The sequence below is a fragment of the Neltuma alba genome, unplaced genomic scaffold (genome assembly GCF_004799145.2).
Source record: "Neltuma alba isolate B1F8T4 unplaced genomic scaffold, ASM479914v2 tig00003187_pilon, whole genome shotgun sequence".
NCBI classification, from domain to species: domain Eukaryota; kingdom Viridiplantae; phylum Streptophyta; class Magnoliopsida; order Fabales; family Fabaceae; genus Neltuma; species Neltuma alba.
The window spans coordinates 506,127-526,930 of record NW_021633178.1 but is presented as its reverse complement, the minus strand read 5'-3'; the positions used below and the strand labels follow the sequence as shown (position 1 = coordinate 526,930).

General features: G+C 39.9%; 2 protein-coding genes across 2 annotated transcripts; one reads left to right on the top strand and one right to left on the bottom strand.

The window, feature by feature from the left end:
* Window positions 1-654: 654 nt before the first annotated feature.
* On the top strand, window positions 655-20,393 carry LOC114740828 (uncharacterized). The gene is made up of 5 exons (XM_028929074.1): window positions 655-665; window positions 16,517-16,941; window positions 17,056-17,543; window positions 17,960-18,082; window positions 18,984-20,393. Exons 3-5 carry the CDS (start codon window positions 17,088-17,090, stop codon window positions 20,391-20,393), a joined length of 1,989 nt encoding a protein of 662 aa, XP_028784907.1. The 5' UTR covers window positions 655-665; window positions 16,517-16,941; window positions 17,056-17,087.
* Window positions 1,904-3,821, bottom strand: LOC114740845 (B3 domain-containing protein At2g36080-like). The gene is made up of 2 exons (XM_028929089.1): window positions 2,762-3,821; window positions 1,904-2,259 (listed from the first exon to the last, which is right to left on the bottom strand). Exons 1-2 carry the CDS (start codon window positions 3,588-3,590, stop codon window positions 1,994-1,996), a joined length of 1,095 nt encoding a protein of 364 aa, XP_028784922.1. The 5' UTR covers window positions 3,591-3,821; the 3' UTR covers window positions 1,904-1,993.
* Window positions 20,394-20,804: the final 411 nt, after the last annotated feature.

Below are 20,804 nucleotides of genomic sequence, written 5' to 3'. Positions count from 1 at the left end.
ACTCTGCACCATACCCCTCCACATATACTATGATGAGCCCTTTAGAAAAATCTCCAGGCAGAATCTCAACAGTAGTTCATTCAGATTCCTCCTTTCTCATCTTCAAGGACCTAAATTCTCCCTTCGCCCCTTGCTTATGTCAGCTGGCTCCCTCCACGGGTCCCACTTCTCTCACTCCTACATTCCATCCTCCTTCTTCGTCGGGTTCCTTTCTTACTAAGCATTACTTGTTCATCACTCCTGCCACTTGGGCTTCAAAGTTGGTATGAAAATCAGGGATGGTTTTACTTCTTTCTTTTTTATAATCATTTTACTCTCTCTCTCTCTCTCTCATTCGCGGAGTTTGAGGAAGGAAGCCGACAAATAGGTTAAATCGGTCAATTCCGGATGTCACATCCACAGATCTTTATCCTCGGCGATTGCTTATCTGGTTGACATCCTGCTGTAATTATACAGGCTCTGCATCTCCAAGCATTCAATTAATTACCCACCAAGTCACCCACCTTTTTTTTTGAGTTTTAAATCAACAGACAAACAAAGTATCCGTAAATTATGATTCCTTCAGCTGGCTCATGAGTTAAAAACTCTTAACAGGTGCAGAAATTCGTAACTCTTCTTCCATGAAATCAGTACTGTGATCATCATGCAAAGGTTTGAAGAAGAGGGTATCCTGAAAAGTGAACCTCTGATGCTCCACGCATTCCTACACGTATTCAGCAGAGGTCGGAACTACCCATACAATTGTGAATCAGAAGAACACAGTGTGATGGATTTTTTCCCATTGGTTCATTCATCCATGACGAAACATGTCATTGTCAGGGATGTTTCAATTCCATCGGAGCTGCTCCAGAATGATCTGAAGTGGCACTGACACCTTAATGGAAAGAAGCCAAACTTCGTTGACTCGTACGTTTTATTACTGCTTGCGTTTTTGGTTCAGGTTATTATTGACCGAATTCAAAGGAACTAATTATATAAGGGTGATGATGATGTTCACAAGAGCGTTAAGCTAAGGCCCACAAACAGAGAGTTCTATACAGTTCAATCTTGTCATCCCTGTAAAGCCAGTGACGTGTCTATTATTTGGCTCAGTGGACAAAATGTTCAGAGTAGGTAAAGGGGGAAAAAACTGAGATGGGTAGATTACACAAATTCCCAGGCTAAATATAAAACTGTCCAAAAGCAAATAAAACTACAGTCAGCTCACAAGGAAACAGCTTCCTATCTAATAATAACGATCAAAACGATGATGTGGTCAATATAACCGAGAGATAAAGAAGGTGAGAAGGAATAGAAAAAATCAGTAATAATTACAATAGAGAGGGAGAGAAAGAGAGAAAAGTGATAAAAGAATGAAGGTAATAAAGTGAAGGTAAAAAGAAACAAACAGTGTTTCCTGATCATATATGGTTAAAAGACGAAACGAAATTTGTATGGGTGCGAGAGAGTTTTGCCAATTTTTCAACGAGTAGTGGAATCAAAGAAAGGAAGACCACATGTGGTGAAGGGTGACTATAGCACACATGGCATGAATGAATAAGTGGAGGTAGATGCTAATATATAGTTCCAATACAAAAAAATGGAGGATCCTCATGAAGTCTCAGTTTCAATTTATTTTATTCTTATATTATTATTATATTCCCTTTCCTCCCTTGATACCAAGGGCCAGAACTGCATTGGGAACATGTTCCTGTGGCATTCATGGTCTAGTTGATAATTGATATGCCCCATCCAAAGGGAACAACGAAATCCCACAAAACGAATAAACTAGTTCCTTAAATTAAGACAAGAAACAGATATAATATTATATATATGTAATATTATAAAATAATTTGTTTGATTAATAAGAATAATCGATATCAGCAAAACAACTCTCATTATAATTAAATATGATAAGTGCCTTCTTTACATCTGAGTTCTGAAGAAAACAACAAGAAGGGAGTCCTTAATGCAAGAGGTGGCCACGGCCACGGCCACGGCAGGGCATGTCTAGCTAGGAGTGTGGTTGTTGACGTACCATGTGATTGGAATAATAAGAAGCAGATTGATGATGATTGTAACGGCCATGGAAGTGGTGGTGTGGGATGGCTGGACCCTGCGATGACGTCGATGACAAGTACGAGTATTCGGGTCCGGAGGATCCGGATTCGTCTGGTTGACATTCCATGTTCACACCGAACAGCCTCAGTATCCTCGAGCTGGAGTTGTTTCCCGCCGGTGATGTCGTTTTGTTCTGCTCTGCTTCTTCCAAACCTACGCCTGTAACATTACACCACGTGCGTCAGAGGGTTTTACAATATATACATATATCCTTCGCCTCATTCTTTCATAACAAAAAGTATATAGTCAATCTACATGTCAATGCTTTGTTTTTGTGAATCGGAGGTGATTCCTTTTCTTTTTTTTCCCCTCATTACTTGGTTCATTCAAAACGAATTTGGAGCGTGTTTGCTTCCCGATGCAGCGTACGATGCACAAGACCAGATTGCTGGGCGATCTGATCGTATAAACATAAAACCCAGACCACATTTCTCCCAGTTCACAGGAAGATGCCGGTCACACTCGCGTACTTCCATGAGGCTCAAATTATTTTATCTACAATCTACATGTCCTTTTAATTTAGGCGACAGCATTTACTCTTATCGATTTTCACCTCGAGAAAGAAGACAAACAGAGGGCATATTCCGCACTGGGAGAAAAAGAAAAAGATAGGGTTGATAGAGAAAGCGATGAGGTTAGAGAGAGAGAGAGAGAGGGAGACCTGCATGAAGACAGTCAGGTTGGTATGGCAAGGTTTGATGATGATGCGGAGGATAAGGATGTGGAGCATAGAAACTTCTGGTCCAACCCACGCCAACATTGTTATTATTGATATTGATATTGCCGTTGGCGTCAGTAGTGGTGGTGGTAGGTGTATTGTGAACGAGCACCGCTCTGCTAACATGCGCGGGGGTGGACCCAGACTGGTGGCGGCGCCTCCAGTTGATGAAGAGGCGGTTGGAGTCGGTGCGGTGGCGCTGGAAGTAAACGACATCGCCAGCATCGAGACGCTTGTCCTTGACGTAACGACTCCAGCCTTTGGTCAGCACGTAGCTCTGACTGCTGTTCCAGTACGAGTAACGGAACCTCCAGCACTTTCCTGCCTCGTCCTCGAAACTCAGCGACACACCCCTGCTCTCTCCGGCCGCCTCCCCTCCCGCCCCCAACGGGAAGTACTTCTCCGCGTGCTGCTTCGGAATCACCAGCCGGTTCAGCTTCCCCACGTCACTCGGCGTCAATGGCTTCTCGAACATCCCTTCCTTCTCGTCTTCGCCTCCTGAGCCTCCTTGGGACGTGGGCGTATCGTTTCCCACGAGACCAGTCCGCTGGTGTTGAATACTGTCTTCATCGTCGTCTTCGTCGTCGTCGTCATCGTTGTTATTGAGGTTGAAGCGGGTGGGAGGTGGAGGATGGTAGAGATAGGAAGGCCAGGCCGAAGGAGAGGGGTTTTGTAAGGGCTGCATAAGAAAGCCTTGATGATGATGGCGATGTTGTTCGGTCCACCACAGCGTGGCCTCTGGAATGTCCGATGAGTGGTGATTTATGGACATTCTTATTTGATGCTTCAGTGGAAGATGGTGGCAGAGAAATTGAGGATTTGAGGAGGCACGCTAACACAGAAACTGTGGGGAAGAGGGAAGAGGGGATCGGAGCAAGACAGAGAGAAACAAGTGTTATGATTATGGGTTTGATGTGCAAAAGCAAAACTGTGAGAACAATTCGATGGAGCCACCTCAGATATGACAATGAGAGGAGGGGAGGGGGAGTGAGAATATGTAAGTACGAGAGGCCTTTAAAGGTTACAGTGATACTTTTTTTTTTTTTCCTGAATTCTTTTATGAAATATAATTTCTGTTTAAATTTGGCACTAGTATAATAGATTAATAGTATTCCGTACGCGCGTTGTTTACCGTCAAATATCTGTAGGTGTGTGTGTGTGTGTGTGTGTGTGTATATATATATAATATAGATGGATGGATGGATGGGTCCGCAAAAGGGTGCGGATGGATTGATGGATTCTGTTATTATTTTTATTTGTTTCCTTTTTGATTTTTCACTGGCAGGAGGCGCAAGTAGATAACAGTAGAAAAAGGTTGAATGAATACTGAATTGGGCCGAACATGTATGTTAGGGGATGCGGAGGGAAAGAAAAAGAGGTGAATTATTTGGTGTAATTAGGGACATCCCATGTTGCAAAATTCGCAAACAAATCAAGTGGTGGGGCCCTCCTCCCTCCTCCGACTCAGTAATCACCTTATACCCCCCCCTTTCGTTTCTATCCCCACAGCCGGCCTAACCCTCTGCCGCTTTGCTTCCCAAGTTCATTCCCATTTTCTCACTCTCAATTCACCCTTTCCTCACCAAAATTCTCAATTCAATTACCTCAATGCCCATTGCCCAGCAGCGCAGAGCCAGTCTTTTACGCGGGTAGAGAGTTGAATATTTAAAGTGGTGTGTAATTACAGGGTGCCGTGGGGAGAGGCGGTTGAGTAATATTTTAAGAGAAAACTCAAACAGTGGGCACGTAGCTAGGGAGAAGCAGAGGAGAGAGTGGTCCATGCTTGGCATTGTATATATGAGCATGACATATATAGACGCAATTCAGGTCCCTCCAAGTTGTATTTATATTATCTTGAGGGATGAGAGAATATATAGTTTCAAAGTCACGTGCATGGCAGCAATACTAATACTGGGGGTAGGCCCATTCCTAGTTCAATTAATGGGGATAGGCGAGTTAAAATATCCGAACACCCCACAGATGCTCTCTTCCCTTTCCAATGAGCAGCCAGGGAGATGGGATAAGATTTGTCCCATTGCAGAATTGGCTAACTCCTTCCTCAGCACTCGTGTTTCAATCACCTCCGCGCACACACCCTCTCTCTATTTGTTTACTTATCTGATTCTTTGGCTATCTTATTTAATTCTGTTCATATAGCTGTATCCCCTGTCCTGTTCATATTGGTTTATTGTTTTTAAGTTAGGATTATGTCTTGTTGTATGAATCAGACACGAACCCCACCTCTATTTCCAGGTAGATTCAGACTCCCTTCTCGGCCCTGCAAATGGTTCATCTGTAGTTTGTTTAAGTTCATGTTGGGAACATACACTCACTCATAATTGTAGAGGGTTTTCAGTTTTCCTTCCTTATTGTCATGTTCTAATACAGACAAAATTTGTGTGTCATCTTACACCAGGTATTTGCTTTCTCCATCATGAGTCATTACCATTTCAAACATCAACAAGACGGTCCCATTGAAGCAAAACCACAAACACATGGAATGCAATTAATGCCAAACCCCGCGCAATTCACACAAGAAAATTTGAGACACACAAGTAATTTCATTCTGCAAAACGACGAGCCTCTGATCTTACCTGTGAATTCCCCAAAACCTGAGGGTTTCTATTGCTCGCTGAAAGGTGTTGCTTGGCCCGTTGCAGGAATCCTTGGCCACGAAGAAAGAACAACGCTTCATTCATTGCGAGAAAATTGCCATATACTAGTAGTTTATTTCAGGGGAAAGCGAATAGGACAAATACAGAGAGTGACAGAACGACACGAATTTTATATATTTTCTACATCTGGGTGTTCCTCATTCCCCAAGTAAAATCCCCAACTGGCCACTCGATTTTTTTTTTTTTTAACTTGCAAGATCTGTGCATTGTGATGATTCAAATCTGTGTCTTTCTCATGGGGAGACATTCATTCAAAACTCTGCCCAAAACTAAATTGCGCCTCTGGTGGCTTTCTGTCCTCTCTATCTGTCTCCGTGAACAAAGCCAGCCAGCCTCTGTTCTGTGGCAATTCTACGATTGGTCTAAGCTAAATATTTTCAGGGATTGTGGCATGGCTCATTCATTGAAACAGTGATGTAATTCCGAATAACTGGTTGCAAGTGGTCAAGAACGGTGAACATAATCTAGCATGCTGATACGCATCTTGCACCTGAGATTCCAACGCTCACCAAGTTCAATGATAAGCACCTTAATTTTCGCATCTTTAAAATATATATTACTTTATGTTCTTAATATAAGACATCATTTAATTTTTAGTTAGATCCTAAATATAAGATTTCAATCCATTCTGTCTCTCATATTTATTTATTTTTTTAATGTAATCCTTCAAATCATAGTAGTTTTAGCCATTACAATTGATTAATAAGGATATTTTAAAAAATACAACACTTATTTATAACAAATAACTAACTTAACTTATTTACTTAATCTACTAAAATTAGTGAAGTGACTCTTATATTTAGAATCAGAGGTAGTATATAAAAAAAAGACCAACATAGTGCTTGTTAACATCTAAAGTTAAGAATTCTAAATTATTATAAATTTTTTAATCACAAAAGGAACCTTTATCACGTGAATTAGTCACAGATGATAACTTGGTCATTATATATTTAGTACTCCTCCGGTCCTAATTATAAGACCCAATTGACTTATTTGAGGAGATTAAAGAAGTAAGTTAAGTTGGTTATTTATAATAAATAAGTGTTGTCATTCCTAAAATATCCTTATTAATTAAGTATATTGGCTAAAACTATCATTATTAGAATGATTATCTTGAAAAAAAATGTATAAATATAAGAGACAAAATGGATTGGGGTCTTATAATTAGGACCAAATAAAAAGTCAAATAGGGTCTTATAATAAGGATCGGAAGAGTATTTACTAAACTAAATGCTCCTTTGTGCCATTTTTTGTGCCTCCTGCTGATTGATAGAATAAAGGAAAGAACGTACCGGCGGAGAAAAGGGTTGTGTGACGGCAATTAGTTGAGGTCCATCTCACTTAAGAGTTAATTAATTAATTGTTATATATGTGGCCCTTTTTGAGTCGGAAAAAATTAAAGGATTCAGATGCATGAATATCTAATTAAAAAAGAATCCACAAGTTGCCCTAGATCTCCAATAAGTGCATCATACTCGATCTGGAAAAGCTGATTGAAAAGGTACAGCCCCAGGACCTGAAATTCAAAATAATTGAGATTAGCCCAGGCAATTGAAATTATATACTTTTCTGATCCTAAATATAAAATCCATCTTATATAATATGATTTACATTATAAAATAAGCCTTATATTAATAACGGGACGAGTATTTAATCAATTATTTGTTGCCTCAAGACTTTGTGATTGGAGTGGGGACCTTAACCCCATTCCATGCTTGGGCCATGACCGATACTTGAAGATCTTTATGGTCTTTGTTTATAGATCACATTAACTTTTGCAGTACGTAGTTTACTCATCCCAAGTGATCCATATAATAGTACTGCTCCCAAACGCTACCAATAAAGTAATAATAGCCTCTTCATTGTCTTTGCATGTTATGGATGAGCTAATTAACACGCTTGACTGGTCCCCGCAGATTCGAGTCTAATTAGATGCGTTGCGTGTTTTTGCTCGGAATAATCAACAGAGAAAATTGCAAAAACCTGTATTGAGTCCTGAATAGCTTGTAAGCCGCCTTCGAGTTTTAAATAAGTAAAAAATACGCCCAAAAGAGAACTTACGTATTTTTTTTTAAAAAATATGATCAGATTTAACACGCACACCATCTACGGTTAATTTTAACATTACATGATAAATGCATATATTCTAGTATTCACATAATAATGATCTTAATAGACAGATAACTAAAAATGTAAAGACCTTGGCATTCACCGTTACTATTTACAGATAATTTAAATTAAAATTTAATTGGCATTTCTCAAAAGAAGAAGAGTATGACGTGTGTGTGTGTGTTCATAATTATTTAAAATTATAAAATTGATAAATTTAGGGGAAAAGGTTAGCGAGGAGGCAGCATATATAGATAGCATGCCAGATGGCGGTGAGAATTTGGCGTTTCACAATTACTGTTACCATAATTACTAATACTGTTTGAGGGAAGAGATAACTGGGCATGATAATAAATAATAATTGAGAATTTTGAAACGCTGTGAGAATGCGTTTCATGATGGAAGATGTAAGAGTAATTGATTAGGGGATGGATATATCTATGTCCCGAAACACTAATTAATCATGGATTAACATCATTAAATTGCAGGCATGCATAGTTTTAATATTTAATTACTATACTGCCTCATCATGTTTTATAAAATACAATTTTCTCTCGCCTGTTAGTTGAAGCTGAACCCACCCATGAATGCTGTCAAATTCAAAGACAGCTAGCAATTAAGGCAGCACGACCCTGTTTATTTTATATTCCATCTCTGTCATTTCATTATTTTTGACCTATTCTCTCCCTCTCTTATTCCCTTCCCACACTAAATAAATCCGGAACAAAGCTGGATTTCAATAGGCTTATAAAGATCGGTAGAGAGTTTGGCATAAAATTAATAACCTGATGAGTATTGGTGTGAATATGAATTTGTTTGTGTTGGCCAAAAAAAAAAGAAAGAAACGGGAGTTCGTTTGCTCCGTGAAAAGGAACAAACTAATTAAACACGGCACAATCATGTCAGGAACTCTCAAATTGGATGATGTGATTTTTTTTCTGCGGGCATATAGTAGCTAAAAGTTTGTTATCATTGTATATTTAAATTTGAATACTTTTAACGCTAATATAATGCAGTATTATATTCGTCCCTCCTATTTCCATTAAATGGAAGAGAAGAAGGGTTCTCAAGAAAATGCTACTGCATTTAATTTGATGAGCGTGGGCGCGAATATCCCAGCATCATTGCGCTAAAGCGGACATTTTAAGGTATGTTTGACAACCCTCAAAAGTGCTTTTCAGAAATACTTTTTTTATAAAACGAGAAAAATTCCTTCACATATTTACTTCGTCAATCGTAAAAGCATTTTTAAAATCATAATTTAGTTTCCATCCAAACACTCCCTAAATCGATTTATATACGCCCGAATATTCAAATAGTTAATTGAGGTGGAAAATATAATAATGATTTGTATTTTTGACTTGTCTCTCACAAGGTCATGTCTCACCTCTGCTTACTCGCGTCAATTAAATTGATCCTATCATCAGTTTTAATTATAAAACCTATAATATTTTATACTAACGAAAACAATTGCAAGAAAAATAATGTTATATAACATCAAAATATGTTTTACAGTGTACAGATCAAACTAACTAACTAAACAATAAAGTGGTTATTTGATATTGATGAGGAGTAACTCGAGGAACCACCAAATGGGCCGGCATTCATTCCCCAGGCCGAACCGAACGTGGTGGCGAGAAGCAGCCTCATCGACTGACACGTACCCTATTACATGTTATGCGCAACATTTTAAAGACAAAACCCTCCCCATAGTGAAACCTACCTCTTTCATAATGAAGCGCATCCCAAAACAATGAATGCACCAGGCCCTTTCGTCACCTCCTCCATCACCCACCCGACCATCTAATTGTTCGAATCTGCACTTCTTGATTCAAATAAATGAATCAGTTTATATGATAATTCTTTACGAAATACATAATTCACGTATTATAAATAATACACTTCCGGTCCTAAACGTAAGATCTTTATTTGTATAAAAGTTTTATATTTAGGACCGGAGGAGTATAAATTATTTTACATAAAACAATATTGAAAGAAACAAAATTTTAATTACTATGAAAAATAACAGCATTAATAATTTATTCTTTTGGTTTCCATGCTCTGTATCACCGTGGAGAGCAGGCGTGCATGCGGGCCGGTGGGACAGCCCCACCTCGGCGGGGCCCACGAGATCATTGCGTATTGTTTTCTGAGTGAGGGCCCACGTGGTCAGAGGCCCAAAGCCTAATCCTTCTGCTCTTCTCTCTTATCTGGTTGTGTGCGAGGCGTGAGGAAGGAGGCTGCAGAGAAATGGTGATGGAATCGGGTAATTGGCACGTGGCACGTGGCGAGGATAGGCCTGTGGTTTTTACAGGGTAGTGGGTGGGGCTACGCCTACATGTGGGACCATGCAGAAAGGCCCAATCGCCACGGTCCACGGGGGCCAGCTTCCTATTCCCACATGCGTCACCCTTTCTCCATAGAGAAAGAGACAGACGGCATCCCCTTCTTGGCTGACTTGAAACCAGCAACTTTACCCCTCCAAGAAATGGTATCATTATTAATTACCGCACGCGGTATGGTCTCAGAGAAGAACATGACATCATTTGCGACAGCTGAAAAGGATTAAGAATGCCATAAAAAAGCATGTGAAGATTATAAATCTGAACAGAGACTGGCACCTCAGAAAGAAGATAAGCTTAAATAATGGTTTGATTGGCAGTTGAGAGGGCTACACGTAATGGTAGATACAGCGCCACTACTACTGCAGCGGCAGAAGCTGCGGACAAGGAGACAAATTGGTAGGATTGGGAATATAATGCTTGCGAGTCAATGCCCAGAAATGATAGGAATTTTCTGGGTTCGGGGAATGCAATCACCGCCATTACCTCATCGATCTTTGAATACTTCCATATTTGTGCCCATATGTATCCACGTGTAGAATAGTGCAGAAACGAGTGGGTTGGAAAGTGTTACAGGATTAGAAGGACTTGCCCTAATGTACGCCTAACTTGTTGAAAATTGAAACAGGATTGATTTGAGCATGGCCTTTGATTATCGCCGAGATATCGAAATGTAGGTCTACGCCTACAATTCTAGCGAGCGAACTGATAATTGCAAAAAGCTTAGGTTCATATCATACAATCATTGGATATGGATGGAAGTATAAAAATGAAAGTGGGCTGGAGGAAGCCAAGGAGCAGCATTATGATTTGTGAGTCAAAGATTTTTAATTTTGTTCCGTTCTGAGCCACAGTAACTTATTTGGTATGCTTTTTGAGAGGGCATGAGAGGGGGACCAGACATGGCGTCTTTGTGCCTCGCACATTTTTAGTACTAGTATTCTTTATTATCCATGTTTCTTTCCTCTTGCTACTTCTCCCTCACCATACCTGACGGGACATATGCTTTTTTTCTTCTTCTTTATGTATAAAAAGAGAATTCTGACTTCAGAAAGAGCAAGATGGGATATGCTTGTTCTGGAAGGATGAAGGTGAAGGGGATTGAATAGGGAGACCAGCGTCGTCTTAACGGACAGGGCAGAGAGGAGAATCGTAGCAAATTTCTGCGAGGAAAAAATATTTACTCGTCAAGAAGAGATACTTTAATTACTGAATTACTATCTCCGGTCCTAATTATAAGAGTCAGTTGACTAATTTGAAGAAATTAAGGAAAGAAGTTAAGTTAGTTATTTGTAATAAATAGGTGTTGTCTTTCCTAAAATATCCTTACTAATCAAGTATATTGGTTAAAACTTATAATAATTAGAAGGACTATCTTGAAAAAAATTGAGTAAATGTGAGAGACAAAATGGATTGGGATTCTATATTTAGGACCAACATAAAAGTCAAACGGGATCTTATATTAAGGACCGGAGGTAGTATTATTGATCATACTGTCATTTTTTAATATAAGAATTAGTTTATTAATTAAAAAATTAACTAAATTAGTTATTTATAATAAATATGTGTTGTATTTATTGAATAAAACTTATTAATCATATGCATTGGCTAAAATTATCATTTAATAAAACTTTTTAACATGTGTAACCTCTATAAAGACTATATTAAAAAAATAGATAAGTATAAAAAATAGAATAGATCGATATCTCATATTTAGAATGAAATTAAATATCAAACTAATATTTATATTAATAACTGTAGGTAGTAAAACACGCGTACAGATGGATTAATAAGAGAGCTGAAGCTGCGCACAGAGCGGTCCAAATCCAACTTTGATGTGGGCCAAACTATTCAGGCCCAATATTGGCCCAATTAACGTTTCCGCCGGTCTCTTCCTGTTATCGTTATTGCGTGCATCAACTCTGTGATGCTGAGAGATCCAACTTGAAATGATGCTGACCTCCCATCCCCTGATCTCTGTCTTCCGCAGTGGAGAACCTAAAATCTACACTCGGTAGTGATCTTAATTTGAAGCACCGTGAAGCAGTTCCAATCAGGTGGCACTCGGCGTCGGAATTGTCCAGGACAGGCAGAGGCAGCAAGGGAGGAGAGGATACGGTCATATTAGAGCAGCAAGCTATGGAGGCAAGCCTTTGTTTTGCGAGTTGAAGAGGGATGAAGCCAAAGATGCATAGACGACATCGCTTGGCATCTGAATGAAGGGAACTCACGTCTCATCGAAGTAAAACGGTGAGCATAAATGACGCAGCTCTTGGGGCAGGCTCATCGTCCCTTTACAAAGAGAAATTCGAATTTGCAGGATGGGTTTAACAATTTTGTGAATACAAAATAAACTGGACCGGGAATAAGAACGAGGCCCAATATTAAGGCCACTTCTACTGAAGTCAGTGGGTTCATATTTTTGGGCCTGAAGCCACTCAGCTCATGAGAGAAGAGAGTTTATTGGGCCAATAGGTTGCCGGAAGCCGACTTCTTTTTGTTTGGCAAACAAGGGATCACCGTGTATGAAAGGGCACGAAATAAAAAAGAAGAATGAATGTTATTGGGAAGGAAACGTGGGGAGGAGGAAAGAGACAGTAGCGAGCTTGAAATGTTGCTAGTATGAGTAAGGCGTTGAAAAGGGTGAATGAGAGATCTAAGAAGGCCGCCAAAGGCTGGGGGTATTGTTCCCACCTGTGGGCATTATCATCTCCGTGCACGCCTGCGTATCCATATAATCAATCACCCCAATATCTTTCTCATCCTTCCATGATCACAGCAAGTTGCAAATGAGATCCTGAACTACGGCATCATTTTTCTGAAAGAGTCTGAGTCGGCGCGTGAACCTCAAACCATATTAATGCGGTCAAACCATGGCGGTTGCCATCGCCATGCATTGGACTCAGAGTGGGCCACCATTGAAGGCCATGATTCCTGATTGTTGGCTATGCCACAGTTGAATCGCATTTTACACCTTCTAATCATGATTACTTACCCACTACTCTCTCTCTCTCTCTCTCTCTTCCGTGGCTTCTTTTTAAACTTTTCCATGTGACTGCTGCTTTTCTTGGATTCCGTCCCACCATCACCGGCAATGTTCACATGCAGTAGACATATGCATGGAAGATGGAACGTGCGTTTACATTTTACAGGGAAGAGTTATAATCATCAGAGTATGAGTAAATTTACACACTAAACTAAACGGCGTTAAGACAGAGAGATAAGGAAGCCCTGGGGCAGAATTATAAAACATGAGCTAACTAACTGTCTGAGGATGGGAATTGGAGTTGGTGTCAAATGCTTCGTACAGCTTTGCAAACGTGACGCTCCCATGCGCTGAGCCGTCAATCGCCTCCCCAGCTGCACATGACAAATAATGATTAAATGCAATGTGCGTTCGTTTTCCTTTGGGAGGGAATTACATAAATAAATAAGACTGAGTTTTAAACTTTAACGAAGGGGGCGGCACCTTTCTTGCCGGATAAGCGCGCCACGGATTCAGAAAATTTGAAGGCGTTGGATAATCTATCGCGCCGGGATACATCAAAGCCCTTCATGATCCAACTCCACATAAATACAGAAATATGTTACCGATCAATTGATATTAATGAATTTTCCATCTAAATTAAGAACTAAACACATGCCAGTTCTCACTTCTACTACCTCTAGTATTTAATACAAGAACTTTTTATTTTAGTTCTAATTATAAGATTTCAATCTAGTTTGTCTCTTATATTTATATTTTTTTTTTAAGTTGTCCTTGTAATAATAATAATTATAACGAATATACTTGATTAGTAAAGATATTTTAGGAAAGATAATACCTATTTATTATAAATAATTAATTTAACTAATTTTATATATTAAGTATAGGAGGTAGGATATTCCAAACGATTTCCGCGGGAATTATAGGCCGCTCTATTTGTCTCCACGACACTTTACCACTAGCAATTCTCACTCCCGCTCTGCACCAACCAGGGGAAGAAGTTAGTGCTGTATAATCAATAGCGTCATGTGAGTGATTACTTCATATGCGATATTATGAACATATGAAACCGAGAAAGGGGATTGGGGCAGTAATCAACAGTGTCATGTGAGTGGCTAGTTCTTATCTATAGCTTTTGCGGATCCCAAAAGCTAAATCAATTAATAATTCAGAGTGGATTGGATTGCTTCTAGTGAGGGAAGGAACATCGGTGAAGGCATACGGTGAAACCAGATCCAGGAAATGCAGGATTGCTGCAGAAGAAGCTAAGGCTCCAATGGCCCAGTGGGAATACTTCGTTCATACAAATTTTACGAGGAAGAAATATTAAGCAGAAGAGGTTAAAATGGATGAAACCAATACCTGTGCGGAGCTCGGATATTCGAGTGTGCTACTGTTACTATGTGGAACCTCTTTATTCCCCCCGGGATGGCATAGATTTTCCATACAATCTATACTGCATTTCAGTTTGCAAAGCATCAAAAGGAATATGGTGAGATCCAGGGAACTAGGGTTACGTTGCACAGTGTTAGACTTCCCTTTCAGAAAAGACATATTTTCTGAGAAATCAAAGAAGAAGAAGATGCTCTAATCTTAATGAAGCCTAACAGGGCCTTCAAATGGGGTTCTGTTTGGAACATGAAGCTCGTGTCATTTCCCGCGTAGACGAAGATGGGAGCTTTGTTGTTGGCGCCACCCCAATAGACATCGGAGATGAGATGTCCCTTTGTCGAAAGGTTTTGTATAGGGCAAGAATCTGAGCGACGAACTTAGTCTTGTAAAGGGCAAGCTTAGCAGAGCGAGTGCGAGGAGCGAGGCTCAGGCCCAACAGCTGCAGCAGGGAATCTGGATATGACATGACCACAAAGTGAAGCTCAAACGCAGCACATGTAACAATGGAAGCCATAGAATATAATTGGGAACTGCCAGCGAAATGGCATTGTCAAGCAAAAGATCCTTTTTAAGAAAATGTTCATAAATGGCTTCACCTTTCAAGGAAAAGTGGAACAAGCTGCAACTTGGTGGACTTATTGACTATTTAACAGTAAATAAAACGCTAAGAAGTTGCTGATGAGCTGCTATTTTCTCAAGCTTAATTCCTCTTCAATCTGGTCTATTTTTTCAAGTAAATTTTCTGTCATTATGCACGTCACAGAAGTACAAAATTCGACATTGGTCAAAGAAGGTAACTAAAAAGCCATGGAGCTTTCAGAAACAGGGAATATATTTGAGAATCGAATAAGCATTAACGTTGCAACTTGCTTAATTAATATATAATTCAACCTCTAATGTGATTCAACAGCACTCTTTCAGTTCTCGAATGATCATCCATCATGTCTCGCTTTGTTGTGTTCGTTGGAAAAGTCCAAGAGGTAACAAGTGAGCAGAGGGGCTTCTATCAGAACTCGAAGATGAAAGATTGATGAGTGGGAGTATACGGAAGAGAGCCAAAAGCAAAAGTAAGACAAAACAAGACATGAGTTCCTGTTCGCTTTCAATCAAATCTGCTTTTTCTGCTTTGTCTTTTCCCCGCTTTTTAGAGTATGAAATACAAATGAAATCATTATGAGCTCCGAGACAAAGCAGTCGTTAGTTGAAGAGGTAGCCCCGAAAAAAGGTACAGAACTTTAGCTCAATTTAGACTCAGGGTATAACCTATGAATGCAAATGTTTAATTCAGCAATACATATTAACATAATCCTTTTTAAAAATATATATATTTCACGTCTTACAATTTCCTTTTGTAGCATTCTACATATTTCCAATTTGATGGGATAAACTTGGTTGCAAGAACTTAAATGAACTAAATAAACTGCACAAGAGAGTTTGGTAGGATGTGATTTTCATCAGCTAGATAAAGTAAATTATGGATTTTTGGTTCTGAACAATTCCGGTTTCTCCAGAATGAGGAGGTCCTCATCATTTCGTATTGACTCTGTTCAGATTTTGTTCTGCCGATAGCAAAAATTGCCAAATCATTGAACTCCATCCTATTTAGGGGCAAGGATTTTGAGGAACAAAAGCTAGTGAAGCTGACATGTAAAATTTATTATTATTTTTTTGCCTGAAATTCACAAAATGGTATGCGAGCCATAATCTATACTTTTTTTTTATAAAAAAATGGCTTATTTGTTTTTAACTTGAGTTATCCCCAGTCGCTTTCTTCCCCGATTGGGGTTTTCTGAAAGGTCAAAGTCAGAGTTGTCGTCATTTTATTATAAAAGGAGACGCCAAAAGCAGCAGTATTTATTGTCGTTATAATACCATCCACCGAATTTTCCCTCTTCCCACAGTCTTCTCCCTCCTCCATGCCCCCCACCCAACTTTATCTTTCCTTCCTATCATGCTCTACACATTTCTGATTCCATTCCTCATCCATTACAGCCATTTGATTTTGTCGTCATTTCATCCGACAGTTAATATGATTACACGTGTCCCCGCTCCCTGGGACGGTTCGTCTCTGATTGGTCCTCCCTTCCCTCTTTCGCTTTCGCTTTTTGCCCTTCCAAGTTTACTACACAACCTGTTGTTCTGATCGAATCTAGCAGCGGTGGTGGCAGCCATCAAAAGCCCTCTTATTCACAAGTCTTTTTCTTTAGGGTTTGGGTTCTTGCTGCGCCATTCCCTTCGCTTCATTTCATCTCTCTGCTTCTTTCTTCGTCTTTTTTTATTTTCCGTTTTTTTCCTCTTTCCTTGGAGCTCGATTCAGCAATGTGCTGTCAGAGTTAAAAACCAGACAGATTTTGTTCATTCCCAGTGTAAACTATTATTCTCTGTCCCTGAAAAAGCGCACTTCACACTGAAGTTGAAGTACTTTGGTATTGATCGCGCGATTTGAATTTGTCGACACCACCGACTTTTACCACCTTCGGTGTCATGGTAAAATTCTGTCGCCGCGATTGATTTACAGTTCAAGTCAGGCAGCATTGGAGCGAGAAACTGAAAAAGAGGAGGCTGAATCGTTGGATAGTTCTTCCCTGTCTTCTCGGATTCGAAGTTGTGAAACGCATGGTAATCAAATTACTCGTCTTTTTCCCTTCTCTGTTTTTCATGTCTTTCACGCTGAAGCAAAAAATGCTTTGATCTGGGCGCCTAAATTCTCATGCCGAGTTTTCCTTCTCTCAGATTCTTAGTGATCTGAGCATTGCGGTTTCCTGATGCCGAGGCAAATTCGAAGCATGGATTTGGTTCCTGGGAAGATCAGAAAACGAGGTTGCTCCTCATCGGCATCATCTACCTCCTCTGTGCTCCAAAACTACAGATTCAAAAGGGCCATTCTTGTCCGCAAGAGGGGTGGATCAAGTACACCAGTGCCCACATGGAAACTGATGAACTCAAGATCTCCCGCGTCAGCAATGCGGGCCCTGGAGTCCCCTAAGTACCCACCATCCCAGACAGGTAGCAAGGCCAAACAAGCTCCAGTGTCAGCGAGGAAGCTTGCTGCCACGCTGTGGGAGATGAATGAGATTCCTTCCCCGAGCGTTAGACAAGTATCTGATGATAGAAGGTTGAAGAAAGAGTTGAGAGCAAGGGAAAAATTGGCGGCAAGGTCGATACATTCTGGTTCGTTGCCTCCCCATTTATCGGATCCATCGCATAGTCCCGTATCAGAGGTGAACGTTTTTGCTTTTCAAATCGCATTTCGTTCGTTTCATAGTCTTTTTCCGATTTAGAAGGAATCCGGAACCAGTTTCAATATTATATTCCCATAAATTTTGAATGAGAATTGATTTCCATCCCTATTTTTCTTTCGTTTTATGTTCCTCTTGATTGTCTATGGTCAGCTGTTGTCTAGTGGCTAATTGGCAATATTGTAGATGGCTGATATACTGAGTTTTGTTGAGTTTTATCTATGTCTGGACCCTATATATATATACTGTGTTCAATATAATACAATCTGGAATGTTATGTTCCTATAATTTCAAAATTGACCTATCTGAGGCATGAAGCTACTGCTACGGTGTTCATATTGATGTTAATCGTACCGTTTATTTTTCTTTTCTTACGAAGTTTTATTATCTTCTTGTAGAGGATGGATAGATCCGGAACAGGTAGTCGCCATAGAAGAACTCCATCCATTTCTCACAGGCTGAGGCTCACGGACCATCAAGTTGGTCCACTGGATTCTCTTAGTAATGCCAGTCTTATGGAGGTAGGTACTGCGAAGATTTATATAGTTCTGGAAGCCTCCAGCTTTTCTTTCTTTCATTCTCTCGACCCATCCTTTTCCATGCATTCTATACTTATCATTAGACATGCTAGTCACAAGTTATTCTCCATTTCTAGGATTGAAAATCACTGCTTGCTTAATGCAGGTGATTTGGATTCGCATGTTCAAAAGAATTTTTTGGGTTTCCCCAAGAAAAATGGGTATTCAATGTTTGAAAAGCATGTTCCATATCGTTAAGTGTAATACTGACATAATAAAAACGAGCATTTGAGACATTTAACTGCACTTATAATTGATTCTGTATGTTCGTATCTAATATAGCCGCATATATAACACAACCTTACTTCAGTGAAGTGAGGTGAACGGCTTAATTGTTTTCCTGGGTTACTGATCGACAAATCCTCAGGTCATGGCAATGAAAGTGTACATTCAAGTAGGTTCCCTTGTGGATCAATGCCCTTATCACCCTTATCCTTCCTATCTATGTAATTATTCTGCTTAACAGTTCCATGGACTTGTTTAAAAAGTACAGAAAATCTGTGATTCATGCAGCTCTTTGCTGCATGGAATTTGCTTCCACGATACTCTTTTGAAGTGAATGAGAACATTTCATATAAGTTCTGTATCTGTCCCATTGTGACCGAATTCTATTTTTTTTCTGTTGCTTGAAATAGGAGATTTGATATTCGTTTTCTTCTGTTAATGCTATTTTGAAATCAATTCCCAACTCTGGCTTAAAACAACCGGACATGTATGAGTAGAGTAACACGCAATTGCCTATAAAGTGCCCGGCTCAAATTGAGTCAGATTTTCATAATTCAGACTTGTGATTAAAAAGAAAAAAAAGAAAAGAGAGAAGACTCATGTTTTGCTTTTTCCACAGGTGGAAACCAGATCTCGTGCACAGACACCTACTTCATCTACTATTGGAGTTAAGACACGTTTGAAAGATGTTAGTAATGCTTTAACAACGTCAAAAGAACTTCTTAAAATTATAAACCGCATGTGGGGTCATGAAGATCGCCCTTCCTCTAGTATGTCTCTGATCTCTGCTCTACACACTGAGCTGGAGAGGGCTCGCCTGCAGGTCAATCAGCTTATTCAGGAACAGCGCTCAGATAAAAATGAGTTAAATTATTTGATGAAGTGCTTTGCTGAGGAAAAGGCAGCGTGGAAAAGCAAGGAGAAAGAAATTATTGAAGCTGCAATTGAATCTGTTGCTGGGGAACTCGATGTAGAAAGAAAACTAAGGAGACGGTTTGAAAGCTTGAACAAAAAGCTAGGAAGAGAGATGGCTGAGACAAAAGCATCGCTGCTTAAAGTGGTGAAACAACTTGAGAGTGAGAAGAGAGCGAGGGAAATTTTTGAACAAGCATGTGATGAGCTGGCAAGGGATGTCAGTGAAGATAGATCTGAGTCAGATAAAATAGACTCTGCGAAAGTGTGTGAAGAGGTAGAAAAGGAACAAGAAATATTGCAGTTAGCAGATATGTTACGTGAGGAGAGAGCTCAAGCAAAACTTTCTGAAGCAAAATATCAGCTTCAGGAAAAGAATGCAGCTGTCAATAAGCTCAGGAATCAACTAGAGGCTTTTATGGGAAACAAACAAGTTAGAGAAAAAGGACGCAGTTCCACTCACTTGAATGACGAAGAACTTGCTTTCTATCTGGGTAAAACTCGGTTTGATTACCATCATAATGAAGATAAAGAGGATGACGGAGGAGAGGTAGATGATGGAGTAGAATACAAAGAAGACTCAGCTGAAAGTGATATGCATTCTATTGAGTTAAATATGGACAACCACAAAAGCCACAAATGGAATTACCCCTCTGAAAGCAGGTTTGATGCTAGAAGATATTCTATTGATGAAGAAGTTAAAGGGAGGAGGTCTACCTCTGGGAAAGCTTCTCGGAAAAGCATGTCTCTTCAAAGGAGCATATCAGATGGAGTGGAATGGGGGGCCCAGGCTGAGAAGCTTCAAAATTTTGGAGATGGAATAGATTGGGAAGGCTTCTCTGAATTGGAGAAGCAAGCTCAAGGGAAAGGTTACGATGATGAAATACAAGGCCATAAATCGGTTAAAGGGCTGAGAGATCAGATTTTGGCTGGATCCAGGCCCGCATCCTCTAGAGCTTATGCAAGTCCAACCAGGCAATCTGTACAGCCTTGGCCATTACGAGATCCGACAAATGCCTTCTTGGAGAGACCGCCAATAATGCCAGTCAATGGTATCAAATCAAGGTTATCAGAAGTGAGGGGCGAGGGCCAAAATGTGAGGAAGCCCAAACGGTGAGAAACGCGCATAACTTTTTACAAAGGTCTGCTTGCCAATCCCATGCATTCTGTTGTGATGTGTGGCAAAAATGCAGGACGAAATCATAGGCCTGCTAGGTAAAGGCCAGCGTAAAAATGCTTTCCTCCTCGTAACTTGTCTTTTTGGCTAGCCCGTGGGTACTAAAATTGTAGCAGTCGCTGCTTGGATATTGTTTCGTTTGTAGAGTTCAGAACATATTCCAACTGTCGAGTTTCTCCTGTAATTTATGCTGAGTATGTTTCTCAGGATGCTTTCTTTTCAATTTTAATGAGAATACTGTCTCAGTTTCTCACCCACTAGATCATCTATGACTCGTAACCATTTGGAAATATGTCAAGAAATCTAGGACTTGCCATTTTGCAGAATCGACTCCCCAGTGTATGGAATCTG